The 26,848-nt window shown below is 39.3% G+C and overlaps 1 protein-coding gene across 6 annotated transcripts in view; it reads right to left on the bottom strand.

Annotated features, from left to right (window-relative positions):
* Window positions 1-26,848, bottom strand: part of LIMS1 (LIM zinc finger domain containing 1) — an 85,945-nt gene that overhangs the window by 12,346 nt on the left and 46,751 nt on the right. For 2 of the 6 annotated variants that reach the window (XM_034419411.3, XM_034419417.3), the window contains exons 1-4: window positions 9,361-9,897; window positions 6,471-6,630; window positions 2,890-2,956; window positions 745-865 (exon numbers count right to left, since the gene is read on the bottom strand). In XM_034419411.3, coding sequence (XP_034275302.1) covers window positions 745-865; window positions 2,890-2,956; window positions 6,471-6,630; window positions 9,361-9,539 — 527 coding nt within the window. In that variant the 5' untranslated portion in view covers window positions 9,540-9,897. Of the gene's footprint in view, window positions 1-744; window positions 866-2,889; window positions 2,957-6,470; window positions 6,631-9,360; window positions 9,898-25,609; window positions 25,894-26,848 lie in introns of those variants that run through there. The other 4 variants (XM_087895375.1, XM_034419441.3, XM_034419433.3 and 1 more) reach the window with 3 other exon arrangements.

The raw sequence follows: 26,848 nt of genomic DNA, 5'->3' as shown, positions 1-26,848 counted from the left end.
AGAAAAGATAAGACTATCTGCTTGCATTAAAATCTCTATTTGTTTTGAATAAGTGATATCAAAGTCTACATTGTCTTGATTTTGACATAATTATGTAAAGGTGATTTATCTATTTAAGAAAATTTATATGGCTGCCCAACTTGTTCTCGATGACTCTGAGTGGCTTACAACGATAAAATCCTGATATAAAAACAATACAAAAAACAAGAATTCCCCACCCCACTGGCAACAACAATCAAATGGGAGATTTGATGGGCTCCATATCATTCTCCAGGTCTTTGGCAGAACCTTGTTTTCAGAGCCTTGCAAAATAGTGTCAAAGTAGGAGGCAATCTTATCTTTGCTAGGATGATGTTCCGTAGAGATCGAGCCACCATGGAGAAGGCCCTTTGTTCTTAGTTCCATTAGATGGACCTCCTTAGGAGAGGGAATTCATAGCATTCCCTGTCTCCCTGGTTCTGGCGGGTCAGGTGGATTTGATTGGGAAAAGAAGGCCCTTCAAATAACCTGGTCCCAATCCATGTAAGGCTTTCAAGATGACAAATATCACCTTGAATTGGACTGGAAGGAAATTGGTGGCCAATGCAGGTCCTGCAAAAGAGGTGACTGATGTGCAAATCTAGGCTTGCACAAAACCATGCGGGCTACCACATTTTGAACCAAATGAAGCTTCCAAATATTTCAAAACTTATACAAATTCACTACGCTCAGATTTATAATCAAGGGAGAAGCAGTAACACTGACCTGCCAGCATTCTTCACAAATCCAATGTCTGCCAGTACCTGTTGGCAGATATCACAACAGAAGCATTCTGGATGCCAGCTATTGTTCATAGCTTTAATCACCCGACCGATAATAAACTCCCCTAAAATTCAACAGGATATATTAAAATAAGTTTATTAAATTATTAAAAACTGGGATATTATGATAGCTTAATAAAGAAATAAAACATTACTGCCCTCTTAATGTCACTGTCCACTTTCATAGCTTATAACTATATTTAGATAAATGATGTCTAACAGAGTAACAGACTAACAGAGTTGGAAGGGACTTTGGAGGTCTTCAAGTCCCACCCCACACTCCTCAAGCAGGAGACCCTACACCAGGGTTGGGCAAATGTGGCTCTTTTACAACCTGTGGACTTCAACTCCCAGAATTCCTGAGCCAGCTTGTCTGTCTCAGGAATTCTGGGAGTTGAAGTCCACAGGTTGTAAAAGAGCCACATTTGCCCCATCCCTGCCCTATACCATTTCAGACAAATGGCTGTCCAATCTCTTCTTGCCAAATATAAACTGGTATTTAATTTTGATCCTATTTATATCCTGTTAGTATCAAATATAAAGCAAAAGAAATTAATATAACTGTTGCATTACAGATTGCCAGAAATTCTGAGAATTATATCATATTTAGATATTAAATATGGCACTTTGGGATTTAATCTATTAATATAAATTGATATATTTAGGTAGATTTAGAAAAGTAATTGGTAGGTCAAAGTATATTATTTTGTAATGTGGTTTTTCAATTGCTAAATATGCCTATTAAAAGCCAACTTTTATCTAATGGGAAGATGCCATCAAGATGACAGACTGGTAAGGATAGAATATTAAAAATAACCAAGCTTCAATCCTTAACATAAAAATCAATACAAGTTCAGAGCTATGATTCTCAGATGTCTCATTAACTACATGTTCCTTTTATTAGGAAGCAATTTCTCATTATGTAGCTTTGATATATAATATCCTTTACTCATTTTGGCTGGGAAGGGGCATTCCTTAATAGAAATAAACTGTTTCATTCCTCCTTTTCCAGGCCACTGAATCTAGTATTATCCTGGGTCTCTCATGAATGAGTAAAACAACAAGAATCTTGGGGCTCCTTAAAGACTAGCCTATTTTTATGGCGTAACTTTTTGTAGGTCAGAATCTATCAGACACAGGGAGTATTTTATATATGATTCAGTTAACTGTGGAAAAAGATGCTAATAATAGTAAAAGAAGAGCTTTTATGGGCAGGTATAGCATATTACTCTCTTTTCAAAGCTGACAGAAGGAATTGACTTGGGCATGAATGCTGCTTCAATGGATCCCAACAAACAGAATCAAAATGTGTCCTTCTGATCTTTTTCCTCAACTTGAGCAACTTTATCAAGAAGCTTATATATATGCAGGTGCAAAACACAAATACCTGCAGGCATATCAGTAAACCCTAATAATTCCTAATTTGTTTTTCTCATAATATTACTGAAAACAATTCTGATTTTTTTCTCTTTTATTTTATATATTACAGCAGGAATTTCCATTCTCCTGGAAGCAACATGTCTGCACTTGATAAACAAACTATTATCTCACTCTAATTAAATTATGTGCCTTGATGCTCTTGCTAAAGGGCAGACCAAGGGAAAATAGCAACATCCACTTCACATCAAAATGGTACAACCTTGGATATAAACATTATTGTGTTCTAACAAAATCTTCAGCTTAATTTCATGGCACGAAAATGTACCCACAGAAGACTTTCAGGCAAGATATTCTATATTTTATTACACAACAAATGTTTTTGTGTCAACTGATTGTGAGTTTGGGAAAGTGTTTAATATGACTGTTCTTGGATGCATATGATGTGGCATATGGTCATATTTGTGAGAAAAGCCCTTCCCAACCAAGATTTTCATATATTTTAGATTTTAATTCTCTTTGCAGATCCAGGGTGGAATTACAGAGGCTGAAGTGTAATACCTGAAGATAACAGGAAACATTTTTAATAGACATATGCCTTGTTTTTTATAATTATTAAGCTTTTTTAAAAAAACAATGCATACTTTCTTTCTCTCTCTCTTCTTGTAAAAGGCTATCAGACCTTTAAAAAATATATTTTTCTGAAACTCACCACATTGATGGCAGCAAGGGGCAAAAAGCATCTGAAAGTCATGTTCACAGTACTTCCTTCCTTCAAACTGAAAACAGACAAATAGGCCAGGCTATCAGAAGAGGTAAGTATGTTTCTACATATACTATGGCTATAGCTTTGAACTGCTAGGGTTTCTAATAAGAGAAATTCCAACACAATTTTATATTTGACCAAGCTACATTTATATAGTATGCATGTAAGTAAAGAATGAATGATGCTTCTGATGATATGATCTAAATCTGGGCACAAATCAAGAGATACTCTCATCATGAACATCTGTTTTAGCGTTCAATGCAGGAAACATATTTTGTTAGCCATATATTTCTTCCGTCCTTTACATTTCCTGAAAGCAGTTCCTGGCAAATGGTTTTGGAAAGATGGAATTGTTTGTGTCAGATCTTTTTTTGCCCAAGAGAACATCACCTTCTTTCCAAATTATGTGATAATGTACTAGAATAAACAGAATTACATTCAAGCAGATATGAAATAAATAAGACATTCCCATGGCATCTTCATGATATCAGGCAGCCTGATATTATGAATAATCTTAGTATGTAAATATGTATGTTTGTTTAATTGAGTTCTATCATTACTCCAGGAGCTCTGCTTTTCTGGTCTTAAATCTGTTCAATGGCAGTTGCTCCTGTGTAACTCTTATATAGAGGCATTAATTTGATAATTGCAAAGAATATTTCCAAATTAATGAATTAATGAGAGTTCTGCTGAAGTGAATATTTAGCACCACAAACCTGAGCAATTTAGTGCATGTTTACTAACAAACATGAAAGTGTACAGTAAATTTGAAAGTGTACAGACATAGAACAGCAGTTTAACGCTTGAGAGGACATTTCAGCAAACTAAATATCTTAAATATAGGAAAAATTTAGAGGCAGGAGTAGAACTCAGTCTCCTGGTTTCTAGGCCATCACCTTAACCACCACACCAAAAAACTGTCACACAAAAAAACACAAAAAAACAAAACCACAGTTAAATTGGTGAGCGTGTATAGTTGAATTTGATTCTTAGCTTTTCTTCCTAACAAAAAAGTTTATCTGAAGTTCAGTTATCTAAATAGTTTATGATTTTTTTGATGAGTAACTATACCAGAATACACTGTAGATATTCAGATGTAAAATTTAATCCAAATGGCGTAGAAGTGCTCTTACTTACAGTACTTTAAGAGGGCATGTTCAAGGAATAATAAATTCTAATCCAGCTTTAGGCATGAAAGTTTTTTTGGGTGATTTTGGGCCAATCTCACTCTGCCCAATTTACCTCACAGGTGAATTGTTTTTGTGGGGAAAATAGGAGGAGAAAAGAGTATTAGATATGTTCGCAGTCTTGAATTATTTATAAAAATGATAAAGGCAGCATAAAAGCAAATCTAAAAAAAATACAATGTGTAAAGGAAGCAGAAGGATAAAGTACTTCCTGCATTACCTGCATTAAATGGTCAGACTATTTTGCAGGAATTAAAAAAGGACTATATAGTTCAAATACTATTTGCTAATTCAGATAAATATATGCATTTTTCAGTCTTGTACAGAAAAAAAGGAGTTTCTAAACAGACTCATTATGCTTGATTTCCCGGAATGTCTACTTTCATTTTATTAATCTATAAAAAATATTAAAAGACTATTATAAATACCTATTTTTGCAATGAAGTTTGTTTGACACTGACACATGTCCAAGCTCTCAATACTAGAGATTCCTAAGGAAAAATCATATCTCAAGTTGATGTAAAAGAGCTGTATATCTTTAGAACCTTTACCAAGTCTGGATACTCCCTAAACTAACACAATAAAACAAATCTTGTTAGGATTGTATTATAGGTCTTTTAAATGAAATAGTCAATTGTAAGGTATTGGAGCTACCAATACATAAAATGTTGTAATAATATTACACATTCTTAGTTTGAGCCAAAAGAAAGTAAACCATTAAATAGGCTTCAAGACCCTTGAAGGTGAGAGATCCTTGTGCATACTGCGGACAAATCCTCTGGGGAAATGCCAGAGAAAACTATCCAACCTTTGGAAGAGATTGTAAACTCTGGATTAAATCAAGGAATCCTATCTGGGTCAGGGATAAACCAAAACCAAGCAACCTGCTTAAAATTTCACATTATGAACAACAGGGCTGCTCCATTGTCATGGCAGAGATATTATATTGGCTATGTATGTGAAGTTAAAATTGGCTTTCATCTGTCTCAGCTGGTTGGGTATGATCATTTTGTACTAGTTCAGGAAACAGTATTTCTTCTTTAGGAAGCTATCCTGACCAAGGTAAGCAGAAATATTTTGACTATTGCAAAAGTTTCCATCAGGGCTATATTTTAATTCCTGTCATCTCTATGATTCACCACAAGTGTCTTAAAACAATCAGTAGCTTGTAGGAAGCATCTGAATATGTTTTCAGGTTGACGCACAATACCCAAAATGACCAGACAAGATGAAAAATAAGACATGTAATCCTTTTGAAAACTGAATCTCCCTTATTAAAAATATTACATGGTTAGCACTTGTAGATAGCTAATAGTTGTTTTACTTTAATCCTCTATTCCAGATTGTGATTTTCTTAAGCAGCAGAGCTATTTTAAATATTTCTAGCCCTGACCTACCATTCATTAAATCTCATGATAATGATAAATATGAGAGGAAACTTTTTCTGACTGGCATAGTTCCTTGAACTTCCTTGCTTGTATGGTACTAACTTAGATTCCCTTTGTCACTCTGGATTTTTTGACACCAAGATATGAGCTATGAGAAAACTGCTATTAGTTATTCATTTGTGCATTACCGCACTCTATGTCCTTTAAATAAAAGCTATACATGACCAATTTTACAAATGATAACTTATGATGATATGCATGGAGTGCTAAAGTTAATCAAGGAAACCAGAATTAAAATCCATCCAAAAATCATTCATGACCCGCACAAGAAGACCCCAACCCAAATTTAGCTTATTTTATAACACTGTTGTAGAGTTGAAATTAAAGAGAGAGAATAATTTTAAGCTCTTGAAGGAAGTTGATAAACATTTATTTATTTTTTAAAAAATTTATATGGCTGTTCAACTTAACTTTTGGTGACTCCAGAAAGCTTACAAAGATAAAACCTCAGTACCAAAACTAAGTACTATAAGTATCCACAATAATTTAACACATCGTAAATGGATACATGTATTTACCTAATGTAGTCTTTCTTAACACCAGTTGCTAGAGGTATTAAGTCTGGCAAGTTCTAAAATCACAGCTATCAGAGTCAATAACAATATGAATGAATACATTTATATTATCTGGGAATTCCAGCAGTTATGAGCACTCTGAAGAGAAGCAAGATGGTGAAGGCTGACCTAATGTGAGGCTGGCAACTGGTTTCCAGAATGCATTATCAAATGATAAATTTGAGATTTCTAATATAACATGTTCCAGAGTGCACTGTGGTTGCAAGGCAAGATAGATCACTGAACTCCACCTGATTTCAAAAGTGTCATCTTCTCTATTTGAAACAAAATATTGGAACAATTTCTAAAAGCAGAAGCAACAAGTCAAAGGAACTGACCTCATAAAAAAGTCCCTCGGGGAATTGCTGGAAGCACTGGGCACACACAAAGCACTGTTCGTGGTACAGCTCCCCATTGCTGTTCACAATCTTTTCTGCAGGTGCAAAGCCTCCTCGGCAGCGTTCACACATGGCATTGGCAAGAGCATTGGCCATGTTGCTGTAACAAAAGACAACTGCATGAGAATCTAACTCAGATAATCAGGTGTTTGCGACAAGAGGCAGCTTATTCTATGATTTTATTAAGAAAGGTAATCATTTGTAGTATGCTGACCCTACCCTCAAAACTAGTGGGGAAGCCTCCTTTTCAGTTAGCACTGGTTCCTATTTGAGAAATCAGATTTTGGTAGCAAAGGCAGACTAAGCAGCTGAAGGAAAGAAGTAGTCAAAGGGAAGCTCAGTTCTCATAGAAATCCTTCATAGTGTTTTACAGCATTCTATAAGCAATTTAGAGTCAGCATATTGCCTCCAACAATCTGGGTCCTCATTTTATGGACCAGTAACCATACCAAAAAATGTGTATGGCCTAGAGATCACACATTTCTTTCCCTCTCTGTTTTCCCTCAGTGGCATGGGGTAATCACAGAAGGGTATCCACCAGTGGTGGGTTTCTACCGGTTTGCCCCGGTCCGGGAGAACCAGTAGCAGCGGTGGGAGCAGGGGTGAAATGCTCCCGGTTCGGACCAGATCACCCGATCCGGTAGCGATGGAGACAGGTGATTTGGAGAACCGGTAGCAAAAATCCCTGCCCCCCCCCCATTGTCCAGCTGAGGCATGCAATCATCAGAGGCTTTTTTTTAATCTTTAAAAGCATTTTTTCTACAACCTCTTTGGCTGAAAAAATGCTTTTAAAAGTAAAAAAAAAGTCGCGCGGCTCAGCTGGAATCATCAGAGGCTTTTAAAAGCATTTTTTCTACAACCTCTTCAGTGGAAGAGGTTATAGAAAAACTGTTTTTAAAAGGAAAAAAGCCTCTGCCGATCAGGCAAGTCAGCTGGGATTGTCAGAGGTTTAAAAAAAAAAAAGAAAGCCTCTGCCCATTGGGCAACTCAGCTGGGATCGTCAGAGGCTTTTAAAAGCATTTTTTAAACAACCTCTTCAGCCAAAGAGGTTGTAGAAAAAATGGTTTTAAAAGTTAAAACAAAAAAGTTGGTCACGCCCACTCAGTCATATTACCCCACCACCACCAAGCCACGCCCATAGAACTGGTAGTAACAAATTTTACATTTCACCACTGGGCGGGAGGTTCCACCCACCCGCTCGGATGTCATCACGGATGCTCTGCGCATGCGCAGAAGCACCCCGCGCAAGCGCGCACTCACAGTTCCAAACTGGTAGCGAAGGAAAGTGAAAACCACTACTGATACCCACTGATTATGGTAGTTTTGATTTAAACATGCTATTTATGATAAAACAGTACTGAGATAACTCTGTCCAAATAATACATCAATATTTGAGTTGTTTGCTGTGCGACACATATCTAGCTCACACTTTTTGTCAGTTTATAAGATGCAGGAACAAATTAGAAAATCATATGCACAGGTATTTTGTCAGCATACCCAATTGATATGTATCCTTTGTCCATATTTTGTAGCTTTCTCCAGCATATTTTTATGAATTACATAAAGAAATTCAAATTTTTGCATCTCAGTGTATGTAGCACATATCATAAACTTGGTCAACTGATAAACTATAGAAAATTGTCACACATGAAATAATTTCAAATTCCCTTGAATCTATGCAATGTAAGTATTTGATCTAAAACATTTTAAAAAATGATTTTTTCCACATCCCTGTGTGATGACTGTACAAGTTATTCTTAACATTTTAGAAGAATACTCCAGTCACTTTCCACTCACTGCAAACACTAATAAATAATTTCTGAAGTGCCAAGCATTCTAATGTTATCTTAACATAGATTAGAATCCATAATAAAACACTTTGCTTCTAACTAAGAACAACATGCCATGCTTGCAATGGAGGATCTATGCTTAAAACAGTTTGTGATCTAAGAAACTGCAAGTCTTGCATTTGGCATTAAGTGAAGTACAGTGAATAGTATTACCATAAAGGATTGAGACAGCTGCAGAATAGCTTATTTTCAGATGCCACTGAATTTTGCCAGCAATTCCAAAACAATCCCTCTATAGTACTCATAAAGTGGAATGCATATCGACAGCTTCCTCTCATTTTTGCAACATAAAATTCCTTCAAATTTTGACTGCAATATTGCAGTATTGACTGCAATTTTGTTGTTGTGAAAATCTGAAATATGTAGCTTGTGCTGTTAGAATATGACCGGGTTTTTTCCCCCAGAGATAACGTTCACTATGATCAATGGAATTTATATTCTGCTAAAAGTAGCCTGGATTGCAATTTAAAACAACAATCCTATATATATTTCCCTGGAAACAATCCAACATTTCAAAGTAGTTATGGATAGGATTTTTCTGCGAGGATTCAATGGGGTACATATTTACTAGGAAATGAACTACATGAAAGTATATTTTCTCTTTGCGTAAAGGATTAGGATTTATAGCTATTTGTACACTAGTTAGTCCAAATAAGGAATTTTCAATGGAATTTAGAAAACACTTTTTCATTGCAGACAAGTATTTCATGCTCTATATGAAATAGACTATTGCCACTTCATATTTTGTAGACTGTAATACACCCAAAGAGAACATCAGGAGTCAGATAAGGATGTTAGTTCTGGAACCAGAAACAAATACACATTATATAATACAGTACACTCAATACCCAGATTAATTTACAAAACCTCCACAACATATTGTTACTGGGTCATACTCAGTCACATGAACATCAGTCAAGACTATGCTTGAAGAAACATGAGTAGCCCAGGTCCCAGATCAACTGAGAAGGTAAACTTACAATTTTGCATAGAAGTCACATATTTCTTTGTATACTTTTACGTCACTATGCCTGCGCTGCAACTTTGACACAACTCTTTCGCCCTCGTTCACATAGTTGTCCTGGGCAGTTTGAGGAATGTTGGATATTTCTTCATTCTCTGGAATTGCACAGGAATCTCCTCTGCTTTGGAACTCCATTCTTAATTTGCAACTGTTTGAAAAACAACTGGAGCAGAGAGCTCTGAAGAAACCACTGAAGGTAGGAATAAGGAGAGGAACAATCCCTAAGAACTGGATCGAGCTGTGTGCAGTTTGAAGAGCTTCAAGTTAAAAGTTCAGCTACAGAATAGTTTGAATGTCACTGTGAGGTTAGGGATGTCAGAGGAACCAAGCAGCAAATTCCATTGGAAGGTAGTAAGAGCAACTTACATAGACCAGATGATCTTTTCTACTTACTGCTATTAGCAAGAGTTTGACTAAGGCAATGTTATTAGAGAAAATGTAAGCCTGGGCATGCTAGTTGTCACTGACTGTTTAATGTGGAAAAACTTACTCCAGTATGCTGGCATGCCTTTATATTTATATCAGGACTGCTAACGCCTTTGCAAAGATTAGAAGGAAATACTGTTAGGAAAACCACATTCAGGAAATTGGCTTTACGTTTTGCAAATTCTCCATCTCCCATTGACCAGAGAACACATGAATCTAAGATTGAATACCCCGTTTTCCCCAAAATAAGACATCCCCTGATAATAAGCCCAATCGGGCTTTTGAGCGCGTGGCAATAAGGCCAAGAGCTTATTTCAGGGTTCAAAAAAAATATAAGAAAGGGTCTTATTTTCAGGGAAACACGGTAGTTTGCATCTTTTCTGTTTTAACACCGTAGCAACATGGGTAATCAAGATGCATGTACATAGTATCTCCATAGGATTCCTTTTTATATGAAAGAAGCATTTTCATGACAATAATAATAAGAATAACACTATGGCACTTTTCTTAAGAAACTCTTGCAAATCAGAAGATTTTAAAAACCCACCATTAGCAATTTATTTTATTTATTTTTATTTTATTTTATTTCTATACTGCCCTTCTCCTGCGGGACTCAGGGTGGTATACAGCCGAGATAAAACATTGCATATAAAATTTAAAAACAGTTTAAAAAACAATTAAATAATTTCAGCCCAAGATTTAAAACAACCCAATTAAAACCAAATTCAATTAAAACTGAGAGGATGGGATCAAGCCAGCCCGGCTAGATGGAATAAGTGTGTTTTCAGGGCCCGACGAAAAGTCCAGAGGTCTGATATCGTGTGTATCTCAGGGGGTAGGTCATTCCAGAGGGCAGGTGCTGCCACAGAGAAGGCTCTCCCCCTGGGGGTCGCCAGCCGGCCCTGTCTGGGCGACGGCACCCTGAGGAAGCCCTCTCTGTGCGAGCGAACCGGTCGGTGGGAGGCTATTGGCGGCAGAAGGCGGTCTCGCAGATACCCCGGCCCTAAGCCATGGAGCGCTTTAAAGGTGGTCACCAACACCTTGAAGCGCACCCAGAAGACCACAGGAAGCCAGTGTAGCTCACGCAGGAGAGGTGTCATATGTGAGCACCCCGTTGCTCCCATAATCCCCCGTGTGGCCGCATTCTGGACTAACTGCAGCCTCCGGGTGCACCCCAAGGGGAGCCTCATGTAGAGAGCATTGCAGTAGTCCAGGCAGGAAGTGACGAGTGCTTGAGTGACCGTGCGTAGGGAGTCCCAATCCAGAAAGGGGCGCAACTGGCGTATCAGGCGAACCTGATAAAAAGCCGCCCTGGCCACGGCCATCATATACTCTTCTAAAGAGAGCCATGCACCCAGGAGGATGCCTAAGTTGCAAGCCCTCTCTGTGGGGGCCAGTGATTCGCCCCCAATAGCCAGCAATGGCACCAGCTGGCTATATCGGGACGCCAGAAGCCACAGCCACTCGGTCTTGGAAGGGTTGAGTCGGAACCTGTTTCTTCCCCTTCCAGGTCCGCACAGCCTCCAGGCACCGGGACATCACTTCAAGGGCATCGTTGGGGTGGACTGGGGTGGAGATGTACAGCTGAGTGTCATCAGCGTACTGATGGAACTCCACCCCAAAGCCACGGATGATCTCACCCAGCGGCTTTACATAAATGTTGAACAGAAGGGGTGAGAGGACCGACCCTTGTGGCACCCACAAGCAAGGCGCCTCGGGGTCGACCGCTGCCCCCCTCAACACAGATTGCGACCGGTCAGAGAGGTAGGAGGAGAACCACCGCAGAACGGTGCCCCCACCCCCAGCCCCTTCAACCAGTGCAGCATGATATCATGGTCGATGGTATCAAAAGCCGCTGAGAGATCTAATGTTCTGTCCCCGTCTCCACACACACACAAACACAGCCAGCCGAGGGTTAAGAAAGCACTTGGCACGCACACAGGTTGTTATCTAAAACTTGGCAGCTATACAAGCATCGACTGCCAAGGGCTTTACTTCATCAGATAAACAGAAAATACATACAAATTGCAAATAGTCCAGTTCAAAACAAGGAACCTTCGGCAGATTTAGGCGTTGTTCAAGTGACTAGCCAGTGTTAGTTTTTGTTCGTCACAGAGTCTTAAACAGCCACCACACTCTCTTATATAGTCTCTGGGGTGTGGTCCAGTGACTCAGTTATAATCCCTGGCACGCCTCCTTAACTGCTGCAACCGTTTATCATGCCTTCGTTGGCGTGGATCCAGGAACGACAGATCACCTCCCTCACTCTCATCGGAGACACCTGGCTCCTGGCTAATCTCCTCTTCCTCGGCCGGCACTTGAGGCAGTGCCAGAGGGGAGGGGCCTGGAGAGGGAGGCCTGGCCGACTCCTCTTCTTCATGTTCGGAGCCTTCTTCCTCCGATGAATAGGCTCGGAGGGCGGGGCCACAACATCTAACAGGACCAGGATAGAGGAACAACCCCTATCCCGAACTCTCCAGAGATCATCCACCAACGCAACCAATGCCGTTTCCGTGCTGTGCCCAGGCCGGAAGCCAGACTGGAGCGGGTCTAGATAGACAGTTTCATCCAGCTACTGGGGAAGCTGCCGCGCCACCACACTCTCAACAACCTTCGCAATGAAGCCAAGGTTGGAGACTGGATGATAGTTAGCCAAAACAGCCGGATCCAGAGAGGGCTTCTTGAGGAGGGGCCTCACCACCACTTCTTTCAAAGTGGCCGGCAGGACCCCCTCACTCAGAGAAGCATTAACAATCCTCTGGAGCCAGCCTCGTGTAACCTTCCGGGAAGCCAGTACCAACCAGGAGGGACACGGGTCCAATAAACATGTGGTCGCATTCAGCCGTCCCAGGATCCTGTCCACATCCTCAGGAGCCACAGGATCAAACTCCTCCCAGATAATACTCTCAAGACCTGCCTCAGTCATCCCATCCGGACTTACCCAGTCAGAGGCCAGGCCTTCCCGAATCTGAGCGATCTTGTCATACAGATACTGCACAAAATCCTCAGCTCGACCCTGCAAGGGATCATCCCGTGCTTCAAGATGGAGGAGGGAGCGGGTCACCCTAAACAGGGCGGCTGGGCGATTATCTGATGACGCGATAAGAGCGGCAAAATAGCTGGATTTCGCCGCTTTTATCGCCACTAGGTAGGTCTTAATATGAGACCTCACCAGTGTTCGGTCGGATTCGGAGCGGCTGGTCCTCCAACTACTCTCCAGGCATCTTTTCCGGCGCTTCATCTTCCTCAGCTCCTCGGAGAACCAAGGAGCTAGGTGAGTTCGGTGCCAGGTCAGAGGCTGCAAAGGCACAACGTGGTCCAAAGCCCCGGTGGCCGCACTATCCCAGGCACCCACCAGGTCTTCAGCCGAGTCATGAGCCATGAGTCTCAGGAAATGGCCCAAGCTCCATCTGGAACCTATCAGGATCCATCAGGCGCCTGGGGTGGAACCACCTGGTCGGTCCTGCCTCCCTGCAGTGGGGTGCAGTGGTTAGAAAGTCCAGTCGAAGGAGCGAGTGGTCAGACCATGACAAGGGTTCAATTACTATATCCCCTGTATCAAGGCCACTCGACCACTGACCAGAGACAAAAACTAAGTCCAGACTGTGTCCACCTGTGTGAGTAGGGTCATGAATTAACTGAGTAAGGTCCATGGCTGTCATGGAAGCCATGAACTCTCGAGCCACCTCAGACGTTTCACCGATAGATGGCAGGTTGAAATCCCCCATGACTAAAAGTCTGGGGGTACCAACCGCCACCTTGGCTATGACGTTGAGCAGCTCGGGCAGGGCCGTTGCCACATGGCAGGGAGCCAGGTACGTGATCAACAAGCCCATCTGTACTCCACGACCCCACTTCACAAAAAGGGACTCACATCCAGCTATCTGTGGAACAGTGGTCTCCCTCGGATTAAGACCTTCCTTTATAATAACCGCCACCTCCCCGCCCCTGCCCTGAGCTCTCGGCTGATGGAATGCTCCGAAGCCTGATGGGCACATATCTACGAGGGGAACTCCCCCCTCCTGGCCCAACCAGGTCTCCATGATACCTGCCAGGTCCGCTCCCCCCTCCTGAATAAGATCGCAAATGAGGGGGACTTTATTTACCATGGACCTGGCATTGCACAACAGCAGCCGAAGGCTCGGGCCCTGAGAGTCTGAACAGCCTGGGGTGCGAGAAGGGCTATGGGGACCGGGGCGCGCCACTGCTCAAAGATAGCGAGTGCGAGCCCCCACCACATGATACGGCCCCCTGCTCCTGCCATATCTGCCCCACTCAACACATTGATAGAGAAACCCTCAACAGAATGAACTCTAATGTCCTCCTTACCCCCAGAATCCGCACCCTCCATGGCCCCACTGACAGCTGGGCCGGACCCCTCCTCCCATGGGTTAACCCCCAAGCCCACACAACCCTCCCGCCCCTTAAAATCCCTTAAAAATCTATCAAAAAGTTTCCCTAAAAACCCCTCAATCACCTTTTTGCGACATGCCAGCTCTTGGGGTGCCAAAGCCCGTCATAAAGGTAGGCCCTTGATAAAGTGGAGGGCCACACCTGCGAGAGGGGGGAGTCTCGCAGAATAAGAAGTTCTGTTGGCGAATACATCTAATCAATCAATTAATTAATTAATCAGGGGGAAGTCCACGGCCTGGGGGTAATCAAGATAGTCAATGCCATTACCAGCATCATATAATCCTCCTAAGATTATCCAATTAATTTCTGTCTTAATAAACTTTTAGATGAGGTTTGAAGCGGACATTTCCTATTGATGGTATCTTTTAACAAGGGTCACCGGATTGGGCTAAGTTTCTGTAAGAATGGTTTTGTTTACTATAATGTATTTGTGGGAAGATACTTGAGTTGGGAATGCTTCAACAGGAACAGCATGTTTTTGGAAGGAAATTTTTATAGCAGACCTAACTCCAGGCATGAATACTCAGATTATACGGAAACTCATAAAAAGATACAGATGGTAGCATACAGTACAAAGGAGGTACAGATAGAAGAATTGAGTAAAAAGGAATATCAAGGATGTGAAAAAATAGTTTAAGGAGTATGATTATGAGTATATAAAACCAGAATACCCAAATATTACCTTATTTTTTTTATTATCACAGAAGTCTGTACAGGCCCATAAAGCCTGAATATTATACATATCTGCTTGATTGTTTACACATCAGTTACTGTAGGACTTGAAATTTCATGAATACAGGTACTCTTCGAGTTACGATGGCAACTAGGACCAGAATTTCCTTTTGCAAAGCGATGAAGTCATAAAGTGCAACTACAGTCCTAGTTGCTGTTGTTAACCAAATCCCATGGTTGTTAGGTTACACAACTTTCTGCTAGCTTCTCACAACCAAGTCAGTAGAGAATCCAACAGGAAGTTGCCAAGTCCTAGGCAGCTTGCAAGCAGGTTGGCAGGCAGGTAAGTGGGTGCTGCCAGGTGGAGGGGGGACAAGGGAGACGCCAGGAGGGGCTGCAAGGGGCATGCATGTGGGAGCTGCGCAAAGGTGTGAGGAAGATGCAGCAAGGCTCAGGAAGGGTGCTTAGGTGGGGGGCACTTATCCTAGTGGTTTTCAACCTTCCTTGCCAGCAAGTGGGCAGCCACAGCATCACTTGGATCATCAGGGTGGAACTATAAAGCTGAGTGTCATCTGCATACTGATGATACCTCAACCCATGCATGATCTCACCCAATGGCTTCATGTAGATATTAAAAAGGAGTGGAGAGAGTACTGAGCCCTGTGGCACCAGAGAAGATAGCGGCTGGGGCAGGACCTCTCACTCCCTATTAACACTAATTGGGACCAGCCTTGGAAAAAGGAGCTGAACCAGTGCAAGACTGTGACACCGCCCAATCCCAGCCCCATAGCCGACCCCAACATGATCGATAGTATTGAAGGCCGCTGAGAGGTCAAGGAGAGTGAGGATGTTTGCACCACCTCCTATTTGCCTTAAAAACTCTCATTTTTAACAGAATAGCCTCAGAAGAAGGTTTCTCTATTTCATTGCTAATCTGTTTCTTGAATAAACATGTCTTTTCATTAAGAAAGAAAATATGCAGCTTCTAGGTAGATTTTAAGTAGCATCATTCTCATTATGTATGGTTTATCCATAAATTGGCTTTTCTTCTTGAATTTGAGTAATATTCGTTATCACTGCTTCCCACACCTGGATAATTACCTCAAATTGGGTAACTGGTTTTCCTTTGGGTACTGACACATGAATCCATTAACCAATCACAGCAGGACATTTAAATTAATTTAAACTGTTTAACCTACATTGGGTAAAAAGGATTTTCTGTCAAAGCAGTTTTGGGTAATGAAAGAAAGCTTAGCAAGTACTGATTTAATGGGTGGAGTCATGGGACATTTGGATACACTAATATGGAAAATATGTTGTGCCCTTTCAGCATTGCAATTATCCATCAATACATCTTAACATTTTTTAAACTGAAGGTAGCATGAAAACAGTTGGAAGAGCTTGTGGGAGCAGTGAAATTTAGATATTTCACTCTTATTTCTTAACAGTAAAGCTTTTTAAAACTATGGCTTACGTATGCATTTTTTTACAGAGCTGTATAGTGATATACACATCCTTTACCATTAAAGGATAAAATATTTAAGAATATGGCAACCATGCAACTAAAGCCTCAGACACTGTTAGTCACCTACTCGTGCGTGTCTCTTCAGCATTTCAGGCAGACAGAAGAGAACAAATAACAAAAGAAGACAATTTCCTTTGGTTTAAAAAATGAAAGATGTTCATCATCGCCAATATTTTCCACAAGCAAATAGGGAAATGATCTATGCTACATGGTCCACATTTAAAAAACTTGCAACTAGCATTGGGCAGTTTCTGAAATTTATGGTGTGAACTTTTCTTAGAATGTAATTCAGGGAGATTTTCTATTAAATATATATGCTTGGGAACTGTATGTTGTAGTAATCATGGACTGTACTTCAAATTCCTAAACTTGACACAAAATCAGCTTAAACTTCATATTGGGCTGATTTATACCTAATGCTCTACTATAGGCTAATATGATGTATTTAAATTTTTCAGTTTATAGGATGTTTAACTATATGACGGATTGCTTGTTTTCAGCTTGTGATCCTTGAAATTATGGTGTAACATTCTGTGTGAATCTGGTCACATAATTAAAAACCCAGATTTAATACTATATGTGAACTCTACTCAGCCATAGGATTTTTTCAAGAATAAATCAAAACAATATCAAGATCTCTTTAAATACTACAGGAAAAATGAGAAGTACGGTATAATAAATAATAGTTTTTTCTGTTTCAGTTCTTGTGTATATTTAACATTTCACGTCATTCTATTTCAATTTTGCTCAGGAATCAATGCACAAGACGAGGCACATGATACAGGGAATTTGACAGAATCCATTTCAGTTCACTGACTTAATTCACTCAGTTCACTGAGCTGCGATTTAAACTTTCATGCTACAGTGAAAGTTGGATACACTAAAATACTTCTTTTAATCAGAAGCTTTAAAAGTATTAAGCTGCATTTCTATCACGGCATAATTACGATAAAAATGTTTTCAAAAATTACCTTAAAACAAGAAACTTCTAATATTGAGACAATGAATAAACTGAACATTTCATTTAGTACTATAATTAAAACCTTGATTAATCTAGGTGAAGCTTGCCATTCTCATGTGTCCATCATGTTCCTTATAAGGTTGGAGTAAATGTCAACACCAGACTTTCTGGCTCGATACTACATTCTTATTATAGTAACGACTCCATTGGAGATACCACACTGAAGACTGACCTTCATCAAAACTGGAAAGGGCAATATTGATTGTTTTGCTAAACAGAATGCAAGAACTCAGAGTTTTCTTTGTAAACAAGTTACAATATATGTATATATATGTACCGTATATATTTATCATGAAAATTAAATATTAATAATTTAAGTAGCACATGTGTGACATATGAAGATAATGATACAGGAGCTATTTCCATCTTAATCTACTTCTAACCTATCAAAACTATTTGTAAAATAACAACTCTACTGTTTGAATAATTAATTAATTCAATGTAAAACAATATTTCAACAAGGCATGTGACAATCATGGATTTGAAGTATAATTACAACTTCACAGACTGTCTGACAGCTATTTTTTTTCACATACGAAGAGTGCTGCCAAATAAACTTGTAGTATATTAAAGATGGGCAAATCTACCAGATACATGTAGAATGTGCCATCGAAATGGATCCAACTTTAATATTCTGCAAAACTTGCAGTATTTACTTACAGAGAGACGGAGAATATACAGGTAGTCCTCAACTTGCAAGCATTTGAAAAACCAATGTTTTTTAAAGTTACAATGGCACTGAAAAAAAGGACTTACAACTGGTCCTTGTACGAGGGGGGCAGAGGTTGACCCCGAGGCGCCTTGTATGTGGGGTGCCACAGGGGTCGGTCCTCTCGCCCCTTCTGTTCAACACAGCCACTCGGTCTTGGAAGGGTTGAGTCGGAGCCTGTTTCTCCCCATCCAGGCCTCCACGGCCTCCAGGCACCGGGACATCACCTCAAGGGCATCTTTGGGGTGGCCTGGGGTGGAGATGTACAGCTGAGTGTCATCAGCGTACTGATGGAACTCCACCCCAAAGCCACGGATGATCGCACCCAGCAGCTTCACAGAAATGTTGAACAGGAGGAGTGAGAGGAATGACCCCTGCAGCACCCCACAAACAAGGCGCCTCGGGTCGACCGCTGCCCCCCTGCCAACACAGATTGCAACCGGTCAGAGAGATAGGAGGAGAACCATCGCAAAACGGTGCTTCCCATCCCCAACCCCTCCAACCGGCGCAACATGATACCGTGGTTGATGGTATCAAAAGCCGCTGAGAGATCTAACAGGACCAGGATAGAGGAGCAACCCCTACCCCGAGCCCTCCAGAGATCATCCACCAACACAACCAATGCCGTTTTTCCGTGCTGTGCCCAGGATCCTGGATTTACGCACTTTCCGCCGTGCCCTCAAGACCTTTTTATTTCAACAGGCTGCCCTGGCCTAACTTCCTTTTAATTGTTAATTTTAAATTTGTTTTAAAACAATAGGGGTGTTTTAATATGTATGGGCCAAATTATTTAATGTGCTTTTACATTGTTTTTAAATTTTATATTATGTGTGTTTTATCTTTTGGCTGTTCACCGCCCTGAGTCCTTCGGGAGTAGGGCAGTATATAAATCCAAAATAAAGTAAACGTTAAAAAAAAGTACATATGACCACCACAACATTCCCATGGTCATGTGATCAACATTTGGACAATTGGCAACCAGCATATATTTAGAATGGTTTCAGCACCTTGGGATCAATGTGATCATTATTTGCAATCTTCCCAGTTGGTTTCCAACAAGCAAATCAATGGGGGAAGCTGGATTTGCTTAATGACCACATGATTCATTTAACAACCATGGCAAAAAAAAAGAGGTATACAGTCGGGTGCAACTCACTTAAGAACTGCACTGTTTGCCAATGGAAATTCTGGTTGTAAATCAAGGATTCCCTGTAAATCTGTTTGATTGTATCTCATTCTGGATCCAATTAATAATATCTAGCTTAGGTGTACAGTCAATTCCCATTATTTGCTTTAGTTATGTGCAATAAAGTTTGAGAAAACTATAATATATCATGCACAAGTATTTAAATTATTAGGTCACAGATAACCATGTCACCAGGCAAACTATATACTGTAATTTGTGTCAGGCCTGTCACAACACAACTGATGTATGCTACATAATCTATGTCATTTATGCAATTATATTAGCCAATTATGATTTTGTAAATAGATCATAATTAAATAGAACTCTCTGAGTTTTTCTCTAGAGAATCTCCCCTTCTTTCAATTAAGCAGAGAAAGAGATTCCAATTTACGGTAGTTTATTCTACAACATGCAGGAGATTTTTAAATGAATGTAATTTAAAATAAATGTAAACGGTATCGTCATAAATAGTGTAAGAGACAAAATCTTGGAAATATTTCATTAAGATCTTGTTATTCATGGAAGGCTTTAAATGGAACCCTACTCTAATGTAGTACTCTAGTCACATGGTCATAAGCTTCAAGTCAAACCACTACATTTTATGTATTTATTTGTATCCTGCTTTTATTATTTTTATAACTAACTCAAGGCACTGAACATATCTAACACAGCTTCTTCCTTCTATTTTCCCTGTAACAACAACCTTGTGAGGCGGATTGGGCTGAGAGTCACTGGCCCAAAGTCACCCAGCTGACCTTAATGGCTAAAGTGGGACTTGAACTCATGGTCTTCTGCTTTCTAGCTTGTCTTTGCCTTAGCCACTAGACCAAACTGACTCTACTTTGCTGCAAATAATGCTCAAAATAACGATGCTGAGAACAGTTACCAGGCTTTTGCTGTAGGGTGTTGCTTATACCAATGATATGGCATGTTGTAAAAACAATAATTTGCTCCATTTCTTGAAAGGACAAGTCTTCCATTTCAGCATGCTGGGAAAACTCACTGTTTACTAGATCAGAATATAAACAGACTAGCCAAGGTTAATTCATATTCAGCAGATAAGAAGTTTCATTAGTTGTTTAAGGAATGTTTAGAGAGTGGATTTATTAAACAAACTTTTTTCAAGGACACTGGGGATGTGTACAAAACACTGACGTATACAGAATCTCTCCATCTGTCTGTAGTGTGTGTGTCTCTCTCTCTCTACACACACACACACACACACACACCAGCATAGCAATATATATAAAGCTTAAATCAACAATAGTTAGGAATTAGATTTAGGCTAATTGGACCATTTTCAGAATATTGTGCTCCTGGGTGCTTAGAAGTCTTGGCAAAATAGTGCCTTTACTTCTCTATTACTTATTGTATTTTTGCTGCATTGTATTGTACAGTATCTATGACTGTCTCAGGAATTGTGGGAGTTGAAGTCCACAAGTCATAAAGGGACCCTGGTTCCCCACCTCTGTTTAAACCATTGTGTCCTGTTCTAGGTGACCTGCAACAGAAGCTTTGAGGTCTACAGAAGGCACTAAAAGCTGCACATAGGATATGGACTTTGCACTGCTCTTACATTAATTATACTAGCTTCTAATTTGTTTGGGGTCATAAATTCAAAATACATGCTCTTTACTGGTAAAATCCCAGAATGTTGAGTTCACAGTATTTTGTAGACTGCCTTTTCCAACATGAACCTTTTTCAGAAATTACCATTTTCATCTAAGCCTTTTGATTAAGGTGGAAATGTAGGACAAGGCCAATTCTGTAGCAGCATAAATTGAAGGGAGATTTGATTAGAAATGAAATGTTGTTTAGTTTCTAGTAGGCAGAATCTCTCCCAAACAATATACGAGAAAATATTGAAATACATTTTTTAAAAAAAATGGTTTTCCTACCGAAGTCAATATAAATAGTCATATAAGAATATCTAATAAGCCAAGTATAAATAGCAGTTGAAGTTCTCATCTGACAGAATGCATAAAAACCTATTTCATCATTTAAAGGCTTAATTTAATGAGATCGCTATATAGTACATTTTGCAAGAATCTATTGGAAAATCTTTTCCCTTACTAAGGAAATAAACCACTGATTTTCACATTGACCCAAGCAAATACGGTCAATGAAATTGTGAACATCAGGAAAAGACCAGGATTGCTACTGCTTGCCTAAAATGAGTGTCTCTTGAAAAGGAATTACAAAAAATATGAATAAAAGCAAAGAAAGGGAGGAAAAAAATCTTAGAATTTCTTAATATTGTGGAAGAAGAAATGTTAACCTGAACCAGCTAAAACTAGCCTAAACTAGGTTTCTACAGCAACCTCCTCTTACACAGAATGTCCTAGTTTGTTTGTGAATTATTTGTCAGGGAAATGCTAATCTGGAAATTAGCTTTCTATAAGATTAGATTTTTATTTGTTCATGTAGCTGTGGTCACAACTCTAAACTTTCAAGAAGTCTTCAAATCAAGAGCCATCTGATCTTCACAACTAGAGATGCTAGGAATTAAATTAGAGAACTCCTACATATAAAAAAGATACAAACAATATTCCTTTGAGCTGTGGTTCCTCCCTTTTGCCACTTCCTTTCCCATGCTACATTGTACAGTACTCCCTATCTGTTGATCGCAAAAGAAAGATGTCCATTTATCTGAAAATGAAATCAAATTTCCTGGCCACAAACTAAAAACACTCCTTGTACTTAGTTTACGTTCATTTTCTAGGAAGAGAACAGCAACTTGAGAATAATAGGGTTTGATTATTCTTTTTTCTTAGACTAATGGCCTAACAACTGCATGAAATTGACTGTTTAAAATTCAAAATCTGAATCTAAAATGCAGTTGCTTCCAGGATCAGAACAGCATTCCAGAATTATCATATCTGTAGTCTCTCAGGCCTCTCTACATGCATTTTTTTCCTAGCTTCATATTCAAAAATTTCTTTGGGTCAATCTATCAATCATTCTTGGCCTTTTCTTAAAAGTGTATAGGCCATAAAATATGCTACACAGGACAGATAAGCCAGTTTCACCCAAGGTGTTGTTGCCACAGACTTGTTCTCCCATCTGAAAGGGGGATGTGTTACCTCTTGCACACTTTTCCCACCATGAGTGACCAAACACAGCATAGCTGGAGGATCTGCTGCTGGCATGGCAGACAGTTACATCAGAAAGTGCAGTTTCTTCTACTGTACACTAACTCCTTGTTGCTGTCATCTTGTACTCTGGGGCTAGTGAGTAACTCTGAAGGCATTTTTAAAGAATGATTAAGCAACATGCTAAGGGTAAAGGCAAGGACAAGTAAGGGGAGGATGGGAGGAAGGGCTGTGATGCTCCACACTTACTCAAGCCTTTGAGCCATAGAAATACAATGAATATAATCAGGTTTTGCAACCACATAAAACAAAAATGAATGTCAGTAATACAAGGAAAACAGCAGGCACTGTTAGTGTTTTTAAAAGAGAAATAGAAAAGGCCAAAGCAGAAACGTGTAGTTTTGTAAGACTCTCTCTCTCTCTCTCTCTTAGAATATCTGTCTACACACATATACACACCCCTTCCAAAATAGTGGTTTCCTGCTCTCAGATAAGGCCTAAAGGCACAACTGTAATTCATATCCTAATAACAGGCTACACTGAAATTGTCTTAACTTTTAACTCCAAAGCTAGTGGCAACTTGTATTGAACTTCAAATGCGATCATTCAATTTGCATCAGAAAGGCATTTTTAAAAGGGGGGGGAGGAGAAATACAGTGGAATCTATCTATCTATCTATCTATCTATCTATCTATCTATCTATCTATCTATCTATCTATCTCCATCCATCTGTCCGTCCATCCATCCATTCTTTTTAAGAGATAAACCCAACATTTTATCAAAGTTTTCTTTAAGAAACAGCCTCACCCAAACTGTGGTTTTCCTGAAGAATGACCCAAAACTGTGAATTTACTGTATACACCCACAGGAACACTACTGTGCCCTATATTCAGCATAGAGTAATTTCTCAATGTGCAGCCATAAAGCCCAAGATAATGCACTTTTGCACCAACTCTGTTAGCATGCCAATGTGCATTAACCTCTTGTAATGCAGTTATAACATGTTTCCTGAGCTGCACATAGTTAATTGCACATGTTTGTTTATAAATGTAATTAAGATGCAATATATCTCAAAGAAGGTAGACTGTTTGGATTAAGGGAAAATCATGGCTAAAAGGTATCACAAGTTTTGTGAATAAATTTAATGTTTTCCCTGAAATGCTAATTGAAAGAAAAAGATGATTAATGCAACTGCAGAATACTTGCACTACAAGTATTTTATTATATACTTAATGTTGACCTGAAGATTTGACCTGAGAGTTCACATCAATGTTCCCCCCAAAACTGTAACAACATTCTTATTCTAATTTTTGAAATGCACATAACTTTGTAATATATTCCATTTCTACAGTCATTCATTTTTAAAAACAAACCCAAGGAAGAGAGCAATAAAAACAATTCATAATGAAAAACATGCTTTAAAAATTGATTTAATATTAATTACAAAATACAAGCAAGCTTATTTAAATTCCCATACGTGTAAGCAATATATCTCCCACCATTTCTTTAAAGAGCTTGGGTTGGTGAAATGATCATTATTATTCTCCTCTGTAAAATAAAGATAAAATTGAGAAATAGCAAACCTTATGATATTACGCTGAGTGACAATTGAATCTGGGTATTTCTTATATGTTTAATACAACACACTAAACCAGCAATGCTGTTTCCCACAATTCTTTGCAATTGACAAATCTGGTTGAGTCTGAAGAAGAACTGAATCTAAAATGTTTCAAGGCTCCTGGGTTGCCTATCATTAGTCTACACTCTACAAATTATTTGTTTGTTTATTAGAATTAAATCCTGGTTTTTTTCTCTGGGACTTCTCTCTTCATTTTATCTATACAAGAACCCTGTGAAGGAGAGTAAGATGAGAAAGAGTGAAGTCAATGGGCTGTCAATACATGTTGGTTGCCAAGCAACTAAATTGTGATCACGTAACTGCAGGGATGCTATGAAGGCCGCAACTTCAACGACTACCGTAAATCTCCTTTTACAGCAATGTCGTAACTCTGAATGGTTGCTGAACGAATGGTTAATAAATGAGGACTGTTTGTATATCAAGCTGTATTGGGATTTCCCCCAAAACTTGTGACATCTCTCACAAGTAATAGATGGTGCTTGTTTGGCTACAAAAAACCCTCACTTCTAGAGATGGGGGTGGGGGCATGGTGGTTGTGGCTACCAGTAAATCAGCTTTCCTCTAAGCCTCTTTCTGAACTGGGCAGGGTTTTTTTTTAATGAGTGTCTTTTATTTTTACAGGCTGTTGTTTTATTACAAAGCACAAACAGTTTTGCAATTTTATTATTAATATTAAAGAATTGAGTAAACGATAGTTCTACAGGCATCCTTTCCTTTCAATTCATGCCTTTGATAACATTTACTCAGAGAGTTCTTTCTTCCCCTCCTTTTTTTTGAATTGTAGGATAAGGGCACTAATTATGATCTAAAACATTGAATTCATTTTAAAAAGTAACAGGATTTTTCACTGACCTATATTTTAAAAGTATTTTAAAAAGAGTGTATTTATTGGTGGAAGAAAAAAAAATCACATTTTGTTTAAAAAAGGTATTCAATTTTTGGACTCCAGCCCATATCACAAATATTATTTTTGTTATCTTCCCGCTGTAAGTGGTTTTACTGCATTCTTTTGTCAGAAGCATTTCAATAAAAATATCCAATCCAAAAAGAAAAAAAGAAGAGCATGATCTAACAAGTAACACATCCTTTTAAAAAACGAAATCCCCTCTTGAATAATAGATTAACCCCATTCAGCTCCCTAAAGGAAGACTTTCTTTCATTGCAACTGTGTTTTGCTGACTAAGAATTATTTTTTAAAATATTGCCCAAAACTAAAACACTATGAAGAAAAGTAAACTGTAATCCAAGGTCTGTAGCCACTTTGTACTGTCACTTGCTAATACTTCATTTAGTTTGTTCATTTAGGTTAATGAACAAACTAATGAGCTGCTTTCCAAAAACTCTTTCCTCTTAACTCCACCCAAAATTATCTGCTTCGTGACTATTTCCGATCATGCATGTCTTGCAACTAACGTTCTTACGATCCACCAACGTGTAAGTGATTATTTTGCTGAAACGATTGCAAAAATAAAACATGTGCTGAGCTCTTGTTAACCATTAATACATTTTGCCTACCACTCACCTTAGCTTCTGCTCAGGTAACTCCTGAAGACCCAGGCTATCTGGGCGATCCCGTCTTCTCCTGTATAGACCTGAATGAGATAATTCTTTCAGCTGCAACGTAGTCATTCTGCTCTACCCTGTTCTTCCCCCAGAAAAGTTTCTGCTGAATGGCAGCCCAGCTGCCAAGATGCTTGGGAAAAGTACGTGGAGCAGTGCGTCTACACACCTGCACACACCAGCACTAGAACTCACTTTACACAGGCAGTTTCTGAGCAGCTTCCTGTTTCTCATAGGTACACACCCTCCAGAAGAGACTGCATTTCCTTTTAACAGCAAGTCTCGTATCTAAGGGATGCTCGGTGGGTAAACTGAGGGCAACTGTTTAGAACCTAGAACAAATGCAAATCAGACCATTAACTGTACTAAAAGCTGCTTCAAACCAGCTAAGCCAGCAGCAACAAAATCTCTTCAATTCTATTTCTGCCTCTTACAATCAGACAAAAATCTCAGCCAACTAAACTGTCCCCCTACCTTGACTTGCAAGAAAAAGAAACATGGGAGCACTTTATTGATCTAGGGAAGCTTCAAGTCTAGCATGTATTGTTCTGATCCATCCAAATGGAAGCATAGTGTTATTAAGTCTAGGATGAATGAATCTGATCAGCTAAAATAGAAGCAAAGGGTAATGAAAAGGAATGAATGGATGAAAATTTTCTTTAATTTTTTTTCTTCAACATTCCTTCAAAATGCAAAATAATAACAAAAAATGAAGCCAAATTGAGAGGTGGGAAGAGGACAACTTCGTCAATATTCTGGTTCTGCTTAGCAGCATCAGAAGTTGGCCACAAGAGACTGTAGAAACTAGAAAGAAATAAAAGAGTTTCCTGCCAAAGAAATTGATTTCTAAGTCATTTAACACTGAAACAAAGAACCAGCTCTTCTAATTTTCAATAAGATACATATTGACTAAAACTGAGTCTAAAATTTAAAAGCAACATTGTACCACTATCAAAATGCAGAAGCAAAATTATTTCCAACACATAAGGTAATGGATTGTGTTTAAGGTGCCACAGGATGGAATGTTGTTATTTTTTAAAAACAATTTATAAAACTTACGTTTTTGCTCAAAGGATTCCTACAAATCAGAGATGGGTTTCAGCAGGTTCTGACCAGTTCTGGAGAACCGGTAGCGGCAATGTTGAGTAGTTTGGAGAACCGGTAAATACCACCTCTGACTGGCCTTGCCCCCATCTATTCT

This window comes from Pantherophis guttatus, chromosome 5, assembly GCF_059756535.1.
Source record: "Pantherophis guttatus breed Tessera chromosome 5, ASM5975653v1, whole genome shotgun sequence".
NCBI lineage: Eukaryota > Metazoa > Chordata > Lepidosauria > Squamata > Colubridae > Pantherophis > Pantherophis guttatus.
Note: the sequence above shows the minus strand (reverse complement) of the source record. Positions and strands in the feature narration are given on the sequence as shown.